Consider the following 12,600-nt stretch of genomic DNA (forward strand, 5'->3'; position numbering starts at 1 on the left):
AACGGCAGTTTGAATTTATTGAATTCTTTGTTCAGCACTTAAGATGATCATAGATTTTTCTCCTTTGACTAATTGATATAATGGATTATTAAAATATTCCTAATATTACACCATGCTCTCATGACTAGGAAAATACCAGGGCATGGTAGATTTTTATATACTGTTGAATTTTATTCAAACTTTATTTTTTTTTTTATTTGACAGAGAGAGACACAGCGAGAGAGGAAACACAAGCGGGGGGAGTGGGAGAGAGAGAAGCAGACTTCCTGCAGAGCAGGGACCCCGATGCGGGGCTCGATCCCAGGACCCTGGGATCATGACCTGAGCCGAAGGCAGACGCTTAACGACTGAGCCACCCAGGTGCCCCTCAAACTTTATTGATAAAAAATTTAATCCATGTTAATAAGTAAAATAGATCCATATTTCTCTATGTGTGTAGAATACTATCTCTTTCAGGTTTTGGCATCAGGGGCTAAACTCCATTAAATAAATTTGCAAGATTTCTATCTTCTAGCTTCTAAATAACATTTTTATTGTTTTAGGAATTTGTTATCCCTTAAAAGAATGGGATGATTTTATTCAACTTTCCCTGTGCATTCAACAGTAATTTTGGTTCCCAAACCCAGTAAAAGAATAACACCACTTTCTGATAATGGGGTGGGTATTAAAAGATGTGCGTTCTAGGAAAGGGAGAGAGAGATACTATAGATAACATAGATGCTGACCTCAGATGGACTTGGGCAACTGTCCCAGTTCCCCCACTTACTTAGTGTATGACTTTCAACAAGTTACTTAATCTTTTGAGCCTGATTTTCTCCATTTGGGAAATAGGAATATAATCTCCCCCTTGCATTGCTTATCCCAAATTTAACCAAGTGTAATTTTCTCATTATTACTGAAGTTAAAGAATTTGCAAACCTGCTGGGATCAAGAGTAAAACATGTGGTAATTTACAAATAGTTACCATTAACATCAACAAGGGGAAGGCAAACTCACACCTGTCAGAATGGCTAAAATCAACAACACAAAAAACAGCCAGTGTTGTCAAGGATGTGGAGAAGTAATATTCTTGCATTGTTAATGGGAATACAAAGTGGTGCAGTCACTGTGGAAAACAGTATGGAGGTTCCTCAAGAAGTTAAAAATAGAACTACCTTATGATCCAGCAATTGCACTATTGGTATTTACCCAAAGAATACAAAAACACTAATTCAAAGGGACACATGCACCCCTATGTTTATAGAAGCATTACTTTACAATAGCTAAGATATGGAAGCAGCCCATGTGTCCATGGATAAAGGAGATATGGTATATATTTACAATGTAATATTATTCAGCTATAAAAAGAATGAAATCTTGCCATTTGCAATGCTATGGATGGAGCTAGAGAGTATAATGCTTAGTGAAATAAGTCAGAGGAGGACAAATACCATATGATTTCACTCATATGTGGAATGTAAGAAATAAAACATATAAGCAAAGGGAATAAATAAGAGAGAGAGAGAGAGAGAAATCAAGAAACAGACTCTTAATTATACAGAACTGATGGTTACCAGAGAGGAGAAGGGTGGGGGGATGAGTTAAATAGATGCGGATTAAGGAATACACTTGTGATGAGCACAGAGTGATACATGGAATTGTTGAATCACTGTAATGTACACCTGAAACTAATATAACACTGTATGTTAGCTAACTGGAATTAAAACAAAAACTTAAAAAAAAAAGGGAGGCAATAATTTTTAGGAATTGTATGTATAAGCATTTATTTAATCTTCTTGAAATTAAGCTTATTATTTCTATGTATTTTTCTACATCGAATTTCTACAGACTATTTTTATATAAAATGCATCACCTGGTCTTTAGTTTTCTCAAAATAACAAACATATAAGATCTTTAAAGTTAAGTAGTAACACTAGCCTTTCATGAAATCACCCCTACCCTCCCCCGCCCCCTTACTCCTGCTCTGACTCTGAGACTTTCATCTTTTCTGTTTCTCTGAAATTTACCATATTTTTTTTTCTTAAGATTTTATTCATTTATTTGAGAGGGCACACGCCCCCCGCGCACAGGAGCAGAGGGTGGGGGAGGGGCAGAAGCAGACTCCCCGCTGAGCAGGGCACCTGACTCGGCTCCATCACAGGACCCTGGGATCAAGACCTGAGCCAAAGGCAGAGGCTTAACCACTGAACCACCCAAGCGCCCCTACCATGATATTTCTAAATCATAGCCTTATACTCATTTTAGCATACTGCAAAAATGGCCACTAATGAGGACTTCTGGTTTCAGCGCCCTTGTGTGAAGAGGTTGGAAATCATCACCCCCTTTTTTATAACAAGAAGACCCTGTACAAACTGAATCAACTTTTTTTTTTTTTTTAATTTTAACCCACTGGATAACTGAGGTTGCAGGGCAAGCCACCACCCTGAAAAACAGATTCGACAACCACGATTTGCTTACTTGGAGCACATGCCTCTAGAGCCATAAACATAGAACACTTAAACGGTAAACTTGCTTAATTGCTTAAAGCTGAGCGTGTACTGCTAGGACAGTAAGGGGGCCTTCAGGTGTTTGTGGGCTTTACCTCTAGGAAAATGTTCCCTTGTCCAGGCAGTGCGGGGCGACGCCATACACGCCGGGGTCAGAGCCAGAGGCGTGGAAACTCTGCACCCCGCACCTGCTGCAGAAGCTGTGCAGCGCCGGGTGCGCGTGGGATCGATAGGTGACGATGCTCTCGGCGCCCAGCAGGAGAGTGAAGCGCGAGGCGGGGACCAGGAAGTGTCGGTGCTGCTTCTTCCTGCACAGCCTGCAGCTGCAATCCACCACGCGCAGGTCTGCGGGGGCCCAGACGGCGAAGCGGACCGCGCCGCAGTGGCAGCCTCCGGTGTGATACACCAGGCCTGGGTACTCGAAGGTGTCCAGCAGGAACTTGGCGGCGCCCTCGCAGCTGAGGCCCCGCCGCTTCCTGAACGTCTCCCAGCGCTCCCGCTGCGCGCCCAGGTCCATCTCATTGAGGGACTGGGAGGGCGCTAGGGCCGTGTATATGGCAGTGTTCTTTGCAGCGCTTCCCTGGACTGCCGGCTTTCTTTCAGCAGTGTTGTTTGCCGCAGCAGGCTCCTGACCCTGGCTTGGACTAACGCGCAGCCGTGCGTGCCTGGCGCCAGGACCCGTGGCTGAGCTGGTGAGGGGTAGTAAGGGTGAGGGTGGAGGTGGATGGCGGGGAGAACGGGAAGCAGGGGTCCCTGGGCCACTCTGTTTTGCGGTTGGGCGGCAGTCCTTTTCCTTATCCTGACTGTGGCATCCTTAGCCATAAGTGTAAATCTGGCTAAGTTGTCACCCTGCAGTGCTGGGTGGAGAGTGGGGCTGTGATCCAGGGGAATGCTCGGGTTCTAAGAACTTTTGGGGCTGCCCCTTTGTCTGCACTACCACGGTTGGCCACTTGTTGAAAACGAGGCCAAAAGACCCTTCCCCTGATTCGAAAATAACTTTACTAGTGTGATGTGTTGGCAAGCTGTATCTGTAGCCCCTTCTCCTAAGAGATGGGTTTTTTTTTTTTACATCGTCCATAGACACTTGGAGATTGCCTATATCCTTGCTCATTTTGTTACACATACCTGCCCTGGGACCATGGACATGATCCTGCAGTTCTCTGGGTCCCAGTAATCTTCTCTCAGAAAAGGGTAATAATACACTCTATTTCGAGTGTAGGGGGGAGTGAATTCAAGAACATATTTGAAGTATTTAATACAGCAGAAAAGAATTGGATTTATTATACCTATATTATTTCTAAATTCATCTTCCAGTAATTTCCTGGTTTTTGTTTTTTTTTTTTGATGTAGTGATCCACGATTCATTGTTTTCGTATAACACCCAGTGCTCCATGCAGTACGTGCCCTCCTTAATACCCATCACCGGGTTAACCCATCCCCCCACCCCCCCCAAAACCCTCGGTTTATTTCTCAGAGTCCATAGTCTCTCATGATTCGTCTCTCCCTCCGATTTCCCCTCCTTCATTTTTCCCTTCCTTCTCCTAATGTCCTCCATGCTATTTCCTAAGTTTTAAAATATTTCATTAGATTTATTTTTAGTTTTCTTCTATGCCAAGATTCAGGAAGTATTCTGAATGCTGGATGGGTAAAAGCCAGCATAACTTGATCCTTCTCCTTAAGCATCTCATGTTCTAGTGTGGTAGGCAAACAGACAAATTACATGAAAGGGTTTACCATGAAGAATTAGCAGTCTTTTAGGGGTATCATGAGAATGTAAAGGAGAGACACAAAGGAAGAAGCTGCATACTGGGATGGGCTGGGGATGAGTGGCCAAAGAAGAAACAGGATACCCAAGAAAGCCATCTCCTTGTATGTGTGAAGGAGCTCATCTGTATTTGACAATTCCACTTATCTTTGGGTTCACATTCTTGAATCAGTGTAATCCTGAACAACATCTATGCCTTTCACCTGGAAAATAAATAGCAAGAGCAGGGGGCTCTAGGAACACAGATGAGGACCATTTGGAAGTATTGCTAAGCTTACTTTTCAAATGAGGGAACTGAGACACAGAGATGGTCAGAATTTCCCATGGTCCCACCGGAAGTTAATAATAAAGCTGATATGACCTAGATAGCCTGATCCCAGTATGGAGGTTCCTTGAAAAATTAAAAATAGGACTACTACACGATCCAGCAATCCCCCTTCTAGATTTCTCATATACGTGAGATATGGAATATTTTTCTGTGTCTGACCTATTTCACTTAGCATAATGTCTTCCAGGTTCATCTATGTTGCCCCAAGTGCAGGATTTCCTTCTTTTTAAAGACTGAATAATATTCTATTTTATGCATGTATCCACATTTTTTTGTCCATTTATCTCTCGATGGACACTTAGGTTGTTTCCATACCTTGGCTACTGTGAATAATGCTACAATAAAGATGGGAGAGCAGATATCTCTTCGAGATAGTGATTTTATTTTTTTCGGATATATACCCAGAAGGGGAATTGCCGAATCATATAGTAGTCCCATTTTTAATTTTTCAAGGAACCTCCATACTGTGTTCCATAATGGCTGAACCAATTTACATTCCCACCAACCATGCACAAGTTTTTCTCCACCTCCTCACCAATACTTATCTTTTGAGTTTTTGATAATAGCCATTCTAAAAGGTGTGAGGTGGTATGTCATTGTGGCTTTCATCAGCATTTCCCTGAAGATTAGTGATGTTGTGTACCTTTTCATTTACCTATGCCTATTTGTATGTCTTCTTTGTAAAAATGTATATTCAGGTCCTTTGCTCATTTTTAAATGGTTGAGTTATATGAATTCATTATATATTTTGGATACTAACCTCTTATCAGATATGGTTAGCAAATATTTTCTCCCATTCCATAATTTGCCTTTTCATTTTTTAAATTTTTTCCTTTGCTATTCAGAAACATTTTAGTTTGATGCAGTCCAGCCTGTTTATTTTTGCTTTTGTTGCCTGTGCTTTTGTCGTCAAATAAAAAAAAAAGTCATTGTCAAGACCAATGTCAAGGAGCTTACCCCCTATGTTTTCTTCTAGGAGTTTTATGATTTCAGGTTTTATATTTAAATTCTGAAAACATTTTGAGTTTATTTTTGTGTATGATGTAAGATAAGGGTCTAATTTCACTCTTTTGTATGTGGATATCAAGTTTTTTCAGCAGGGTTTATTGAAGAGACTATCTTTTCCCCATTGAGTATTCTTGGCTCCCTTGTCAAATATTAGTTGACCATATATGTGTGTGTTTACTTTTGGGCTCTTTATTCTGTTTCAATGGTCTATGTATCCGTTTTTATGCCAGTACCATATGGTTTTGATAACTATAGCTTTGTAATAAGTTTTAAGTCAGTAAGTATGAGGCCTTCAGCTTTGTTATTCCTGTTCAAGATTGCTTTACTATTTGGGAGCTTTTGTGGTTCTATAAAATTTGGGGGATTATTTTTTTCTATTTCTGTGAAATGTGCCATTGAAATTTTAAAAGGAATTGCACTAAATCTGTGGATTGCTTTGGGTAAAATGGACATTATAGCAACATTAATTCCTCTAATCCATGAACACCAAATATATTTCCACTTATTTGTGTCTTCTTCAATTTGTTTCATCAATATTTTATAGTTTTCAGTGTACAGATCTTTAACTTCCTGGTTAAATTTACTCGTAAGTATTTTATTCTTTTTGATGCTATTGTAGATGGGGTTGTTTTCTTAAGGTATTTTTGGATAGTTATTGTTAATATATAGAAACACAGGTAAATTTTGTATGTTGATTTTGTACCCTGCAACATTTTTGAGTTCATTTATTAGTTTTGACAGTTTTTTGTAGAATCTTTAGGAATTTCTCTCCATAAGATAATGTCATCTGCAAATATGGACAATTTTACTTCTTCTTTCAGGATTTGGTTGGCTTCTTTTCCCTTTATCTTGCCTAACTGCTCTGGCTAGAATTTCTAGCACTATAATGAATAGAAGTGGTGAAAGTGGGCCCCCTTGTCTTATTCCTGATGTTAGAGGAAAAGATTTCAGCTTTTCCCTGTGTATGATGTTATATGTCATATATGCTTTTATTTTGTTGAGGTACATTCCTTCTATACCTAATTTGCTGAGAGCTTTTATCATGAAAGGATGTTGAATTTTGTCAAATGCTTTTTCTGCATCTATTGAGAAGATTATATGATTTTTATCTTTCATCTTGGTAATGTGGCATATCACATTTATTGATTTACATAGGTAGAAGCATTCTTGTATCCCAGGAATATGACTGACTTAATCATGTTGTGTAATCCTTTTAATGTGCTGTTGAATTTCATTTTCTAGTATTTTATTGAAGAGTTTTGCATCTATACTCTTCAGCGATATTGTCCTTTAATTTTCTTTTCTTGTAGTGTCCTTGTCTTGCTTTGTCATAAGGATAACAAACCCTTTACAAAATGAGTTTCGGAATCTTCTCTCCTCTTCAATTTTTTGGAAGAGTTTTAGAAGGATTTGTATTAATTCTTTCTTAAATGTTTGGTAGAATTTACCAGTGAAGCCAAAATTGTAAATTAAAACCACAGTGAGATACTGCTGCACACCTATTAGAATGGCTAAAATCCCAAACACTGACAATACCAAATGCAGAAGAGGATATGGAGAACCAGGAATTGTCATTCATTGCTGTTGAGTATGAGAAATTATATGACCACTTTGGAAGACAGTCTGGCAGTTCTTTCAAACCTATTGATTTTGTATCCACATCCTTGTTTCTGTTGACATTAAATTAGAACTTACTTGAGGTATCACATGGAGATTAAAAGAGATATGGTATATAGAATGCCTAGTAGACATTTAGAATATCCATCAATGGGACATATAATTATTTACTGGGTACTATTAGAAAAGAGTAGAGGTGCCTGGGTGGCTCAGTCGGTTAAGCATCCAACTCTTGATCTCCGCTCAGGTCTTGGTCTTGGGGTTGTGAGTTCGGGCCCTGCATTGGGTTCCACACTGGGTGCAGAGCCTACTTAAAAAAAGCAGACTAATACATCTTCAACTATAGTCTATAACATTGTTCAGATAGGTTTGTTAGGTCCTTATAACATTCAATTTCACAAAACCCTAAATATGCTATTGTACTAGGAATAATTATTTTTTTTCTGCCTAGATTTTAGCTCCGAGATCACGGAATCCCTGATTTCAGGAGTTGATGTGACCATCAGCAATTAATTATTAAATAACTTTCTTTGAGATGATTAAGTTCTCTGGGCCTCAATTATAACCAATGTAAACCAGTTAAGAATAATGCCTACTTTGTAGAATTGTTGTCATAATTTAAAAATATAATGCATTTAAAGTGTTCAGCCAGTGTGTGGCATATGATGAGTTCCCAGTAGTGGACACACTCATTATTAAATGTTATTAGTAACATGAAGCAGGATCATGGTTTCTCTGGTTTGTGCCTTTCAATCTAGTTAATATTTTTTAGTGCATCTAGGACATATAGTAAGACACAAGATACTCTAACAAAGGAATATGGAAGAATAGAAGGAGCCTCTGCTTTTAAAAATTTATAATCTACTTAGTGCAAAAGATTCCTTTTAAACTATTTTTTTAAAAGATTTTATTTATTTGTTTGTCAGAGAGAGAAAGCACACACAGCAGGGGGAACGGCAGGCAGAGGGAGAAGCAGGCTCCCCCCGCTGAGCAGGGAGCCGGATGTGGGAACTCCATCCCAGGACCCTGGGATCATGACGTGAGCCAAAGGCAGATGCTTAACAGACTGAGCCACCCAGGCATCCCTAGTGCAAAAGATTTTTTAAAAAGAGTGAAGAATGAAAGGTAAAATTTGGAGAAATAATTCTTTCTTAAAAAAAAAAAGATTTTATTTATTTATTTAAGAGAGAGCGAGCGAGCATGAGCAGGGAGAGGGGCAAAAGGAGAAGGAGAAGCAGGCTCCCCGCTGAGCAGGGAGACCCATATGGGACTTGATCCCAGGGTGCTGGGATCATGAGCTGAGCCGAAGGCAGACGTGTAACTGACTGAGCCACCCAGGTGCCCTGGGGAAATAATTCTTAAAATAAGAACACTAATTAATAAATGTGGTACACAATGCACAATTGATTTAGGCCAGGATAATCAATGAATGATAAAATCATCAAGTTAAATATTATTAGAGAATAAGGTATTGAAGTTAACCCACAGATGACTTAATAATTACTAAGGGAAAATATTCATTTAACTGGAAAGGTAGTTGGTCACCAGTTTAACCAAGATTGAGGTAAACTGACATTATATGTCTTTTGGTGTACGGTATTAAATATATAATTCCACTTTTGTAGTATTTTTGCCAAAAATGTTTAACTAGAATCTAATCATGAGGAAACTGAAAAATATAGATTGTGGGACATTCTAAAGGAAAACTGGCTGGAGTGTTCAAAAGTCCAATGTCATGAAAAACAAAAAAAAAGGTTGAGGGATTTGTTCTAGATCTTTAAAAAAAGAAAAAAGAGAGGCATACATCTAATAGATCAAATGATTGCATCTCGTATTAAGGAAAAACCCATCTATGAAAGACATTTGAGGAACATTTGAGAAAATTAAAAATATATTTATATAATATCATTGAATTAAAGTTTAATTTCTTAAGTTTGCTAACAGTCATATAGGAAATGTCCTCATTTTTATGACATGAATACTGAAATATTTAGAAGTGTCATAATATCTGATTATTTCTTCCAAATGGTACAGCATAAAGATTAGATAGATATTTTACAGATAGATGATTGATATAAATAAATAAGAAAGAATGTGTACTTGCAAACATGGAAGGTTATAAAACATTCATCTTCAGGTAATCATTTTATGTTTTTATTTTTAAAGATTTTATTTTTAAATAATTTCTACACCCAACATGGAGCTCAAACTCATAATCCCAAGATTAAAAGTTGCATGCTCCACAGACTGAGTCAGCCAGGTGCCCCTTTGGGTACTCATTTTAGTCTTCTTTCAGTTCTTTCAAGTTTTCTGTAAGTTTGAAATTTTTCAAATTCTTAAATTTGTAGAAGGTAGATATTTAGTTCAGTTGCCTAGCATCAGCTATAATCCAACAAACATAGAAACCAATTATCTACTGATTTTCTAAATATTATATTGAAACTTGTGAATTGTTATTAACGACCTCAAAGATGCAACACATGCCAAGTCAGAAAACAAAGAACACATAAAAAAAAAACCTCATGTATACAACTTGGTCAGATGCACATATTAATGCTCACTCTAGAAGAAGAATCATTTATAATTTAATAGTGGAAAAAAATGTCTCTAAATAAGTACCTCATTTTCCCTTGGGAGGAGACATCATCTCAAGAAAACAATTAAATATAAAACTTCAGAATACAGTTTTTACACAGTTATCCCCTAACTGATTTACATATGTCTCTTGAAATCTCAGAATCATAACTAGAGTATTTTTGTACATTCATTGTCCATCTAGTGTTTGGTCAACCCATGCATTAGAAAATTATTCACTTCTTAATCTGTGTACAATGATATACTCAGAACACACATATGACTTATAGCTATAATTTTCTGGTTGAAGGCCAGATCAAAAATGTTACTCCTTTTCCCACATTCCCTCACCCCCACTTTATTTCTTTTCTTGAGTTATACTAGTTTGGTAAATATTTATGATTCCTTGGACCAAATACCTCAATTACCACAACATAAGTTTTCTTCATCAATTCATGCAGCTTCTGAAGACAGGGTAAAGCTTTAGTGGAGATCAATGAACCCAAAAGGCAGGTTATAAGTCAAAGCTTCAGTTTGCCGATAGAGTTCCCTGAATTTATAGTTCCCCACAATTTGCAATATTTCCCTCTAGGTCAGGGGTTCATAAGGCCATTTCCTGGGGTTACAAAAGTCAAAATTATTTTTGTAATAATATTAAAAGTTAGTTGCCTTTTTCACTCTTATTCACTCTCTGATAAATAGCAGATTTTTCCAGAGATGATGGGACCTGTGACGACATCCTCACTCTGACATTTAATGGAATGTGTGTTTGTATATTCTTGTATTTGAAAAATTTCTCCATTTTAATTTCTAATATAGTAAACATCAATTGACATGACTCACATAAGCTAAAGCACTTCAACATCCTCAAACATTTTTAAGAGTGTAAAGGGTTTCTGAGACCAAAATATTTGAGATTCATTGCTCTAGTTCATCCATTAAAAAAAAAATAAGTATTGAAAGCGCATCATTGACCATGTAACAGGTTCTGTAACATATGATGGGAATACAAAGATACCTCTAACCATTTATAAAAACCTACTATGTAGTACATACTGTAAGTTAGGAGATTTATGTACCTTATTCAATTTAAACCTCCCAACATACCTTCAAAATAGGTATGGTCACCTTCATTTTACAGATGAGGAAAGTGAGTCCTTAAGACCAAGACTAAAACCCAGAAGTGTCCTATCAGACGATAAGACCAGTATAAATTCCACTTTATATATATATATATGATGCAGGATAGTCATTCCTCCTTCACATTTGTTTCTTTTCAGTGAAGCTGAAAAGTCAGCAAAACGAGTCAGTCTACCTGAGATAAAATTTTAGAATGAAAGACAAAATTTGGATGAAAATTGTATTGACGTTTTAGTAACACTATCTCTAAACACATGTAACTTTTTTCTGTTTGACCAATGCTTTCTCTCAGGGGGCATTTGGTTAGGATTCCTAGCCACTGAAACTCAATTTCTTTATTTTATTTTATTTATTTATTTGACAGAGAGAGACACAGCAAGAGAGGGAACACAAGCAAGGGGAGTGGGAGAGGGAGAAGCAGGTTCCCCGCTGAGCAGGGAGCCCGATCCGGGGCTGGATCCCAGGACCCTGAGATCATGACCCGAGCCGAAGGCAGATGCTTAACGACTGAGCCACCCAGGTGCCCCTGCAACTCAATTTCTATAGGAGGCAGATATTATTACCTACACTGCATAACTGTTAGAAGAACTAAATGAAATAATGTTAGTATCAATTGCCATAAATTAATATTAAGTACCAATACTTACTGAGTTTATATAATTGCTTGTTCTGAGGTATATACATTTTCAGGGCTAAACTTTATTGACTGCTTATACTGAGTCAGGCATAGTTCTAAGCACTTCATCATATATCATCATTTCATTTAATCCTCAAGGCAGTTCCAAGATATGGCAACCATTATTATCTAATTTATGGATGAAGAGAATGAGTTCCAGAGATGTTCAAAGAATATCCCACGGTCACACTGAAATTTAGCAACGAAGCTGATCTGAACCCGGCAGCCTGAATCGAGAGCATGCTCTGAGTCAGTTCACTACATGGAGGAGGACAGAGAACTTGGCCAGGCTCCTCAGGTATAAAGTTGGGGGTGGAGATTCAAGTCCATGTCTGTCGGACCTCAAATCTCTCCACTCTTAACCTATCCCTACCCTGTTATTCTTGCCACATTAGATGCTCAGTAAACAGTAACCCCTTCTCCTAGTCTACTTTATCGGCACTGTCCAGTGAGCAGTTCTTCATTTTGCACCTCCTGTATGTCAGTCTGTGTGCACTGGGGTGAGAGAGAAGAATCAGGCATACTTCTTGACTTTAGAAAAAGAGACAGAAACACATTGTATTATATTTGTCTGCTTGGGTTGCCATAACAAAATACCACAGCCTGGGTGGCTTAGACAACAGAAGATTTTTTACCCCCACAGTTCTGGAGGCTAGAAGTCCAAGATCAATGTGTTGGCAAGTTTGTTTTTTTCAGAGGCCTCTCTTCTTGGATTGCACCTGGGTGTCTTCTCACTGTTCTCACACATCTTTCCTCTGTGTGTGTGTGTACATCCCTGGTGTCTCCCTGTGTGTCCAAATTCTCTTATATGGACACTAATCAAATTGGATTAGGGCCCACCTTGAGGGCCTTATTTTAGTCACTTCTTTAAAGGCTCTTACCTGAATACAGTTGCATTCTGAGGTACCAAGGCTTCAACATATGAATTCGGGGGTGACAAGATTCAGCCCATAGAAAATGTAACATAGAGTTTTTAAAAATAAGCTCTTTCCCTTAAGGTCAGGTT

General features: G+C 38.2%; 1 protein-coding gene across 1 annotated transcript in view; it reads right to left on the reverse strand.

The window, feature by feature from the left end:
- Window positions 1-10,517, reverse strand: part of LOC118548679 (centromere protein V-like protein 3) — a 241,896-nt gene extending 231,379 nt beyond the window's left edge. Inside the window, exons 1-2 of the mRNA XM_078064037.1 lie at window positions 10,448-10,517; window positions 2,582-3,299 (exon numbers count right to left, since the gene is read on the reverse strand). Coding sequence (XP_077920163.1) covers window positions 2,584-3,299; window positions 10,448-10,517 — 786 coding nt within the window. The 3' untranslated portion in view covers window positions 2,582-2,583. The remainder of the gene's footprint in view (window positions 1-2,581; window positions 3,300-10,447) is intronic.
- Between the last annotated feature and the right edge of the window lie 2,083 nt (window positions 10,518-12,600).

The sequence above is a fragment of the Halichoerus grypus genome, chromosome X, assembly GCF_964656455.1.
Source record: "Halichoerus grypus chromosome X, mHalGry1.hap1.1, whole genome shotgun sequence".
In the NCBI taxonomy this organism is placed as follows: domain Eukaryota; kingdom Metazoa; phylum Chordata; class Mammalia; order Carnivora; family Phocidae; genus Halichoerus; species Halichoerus grypus.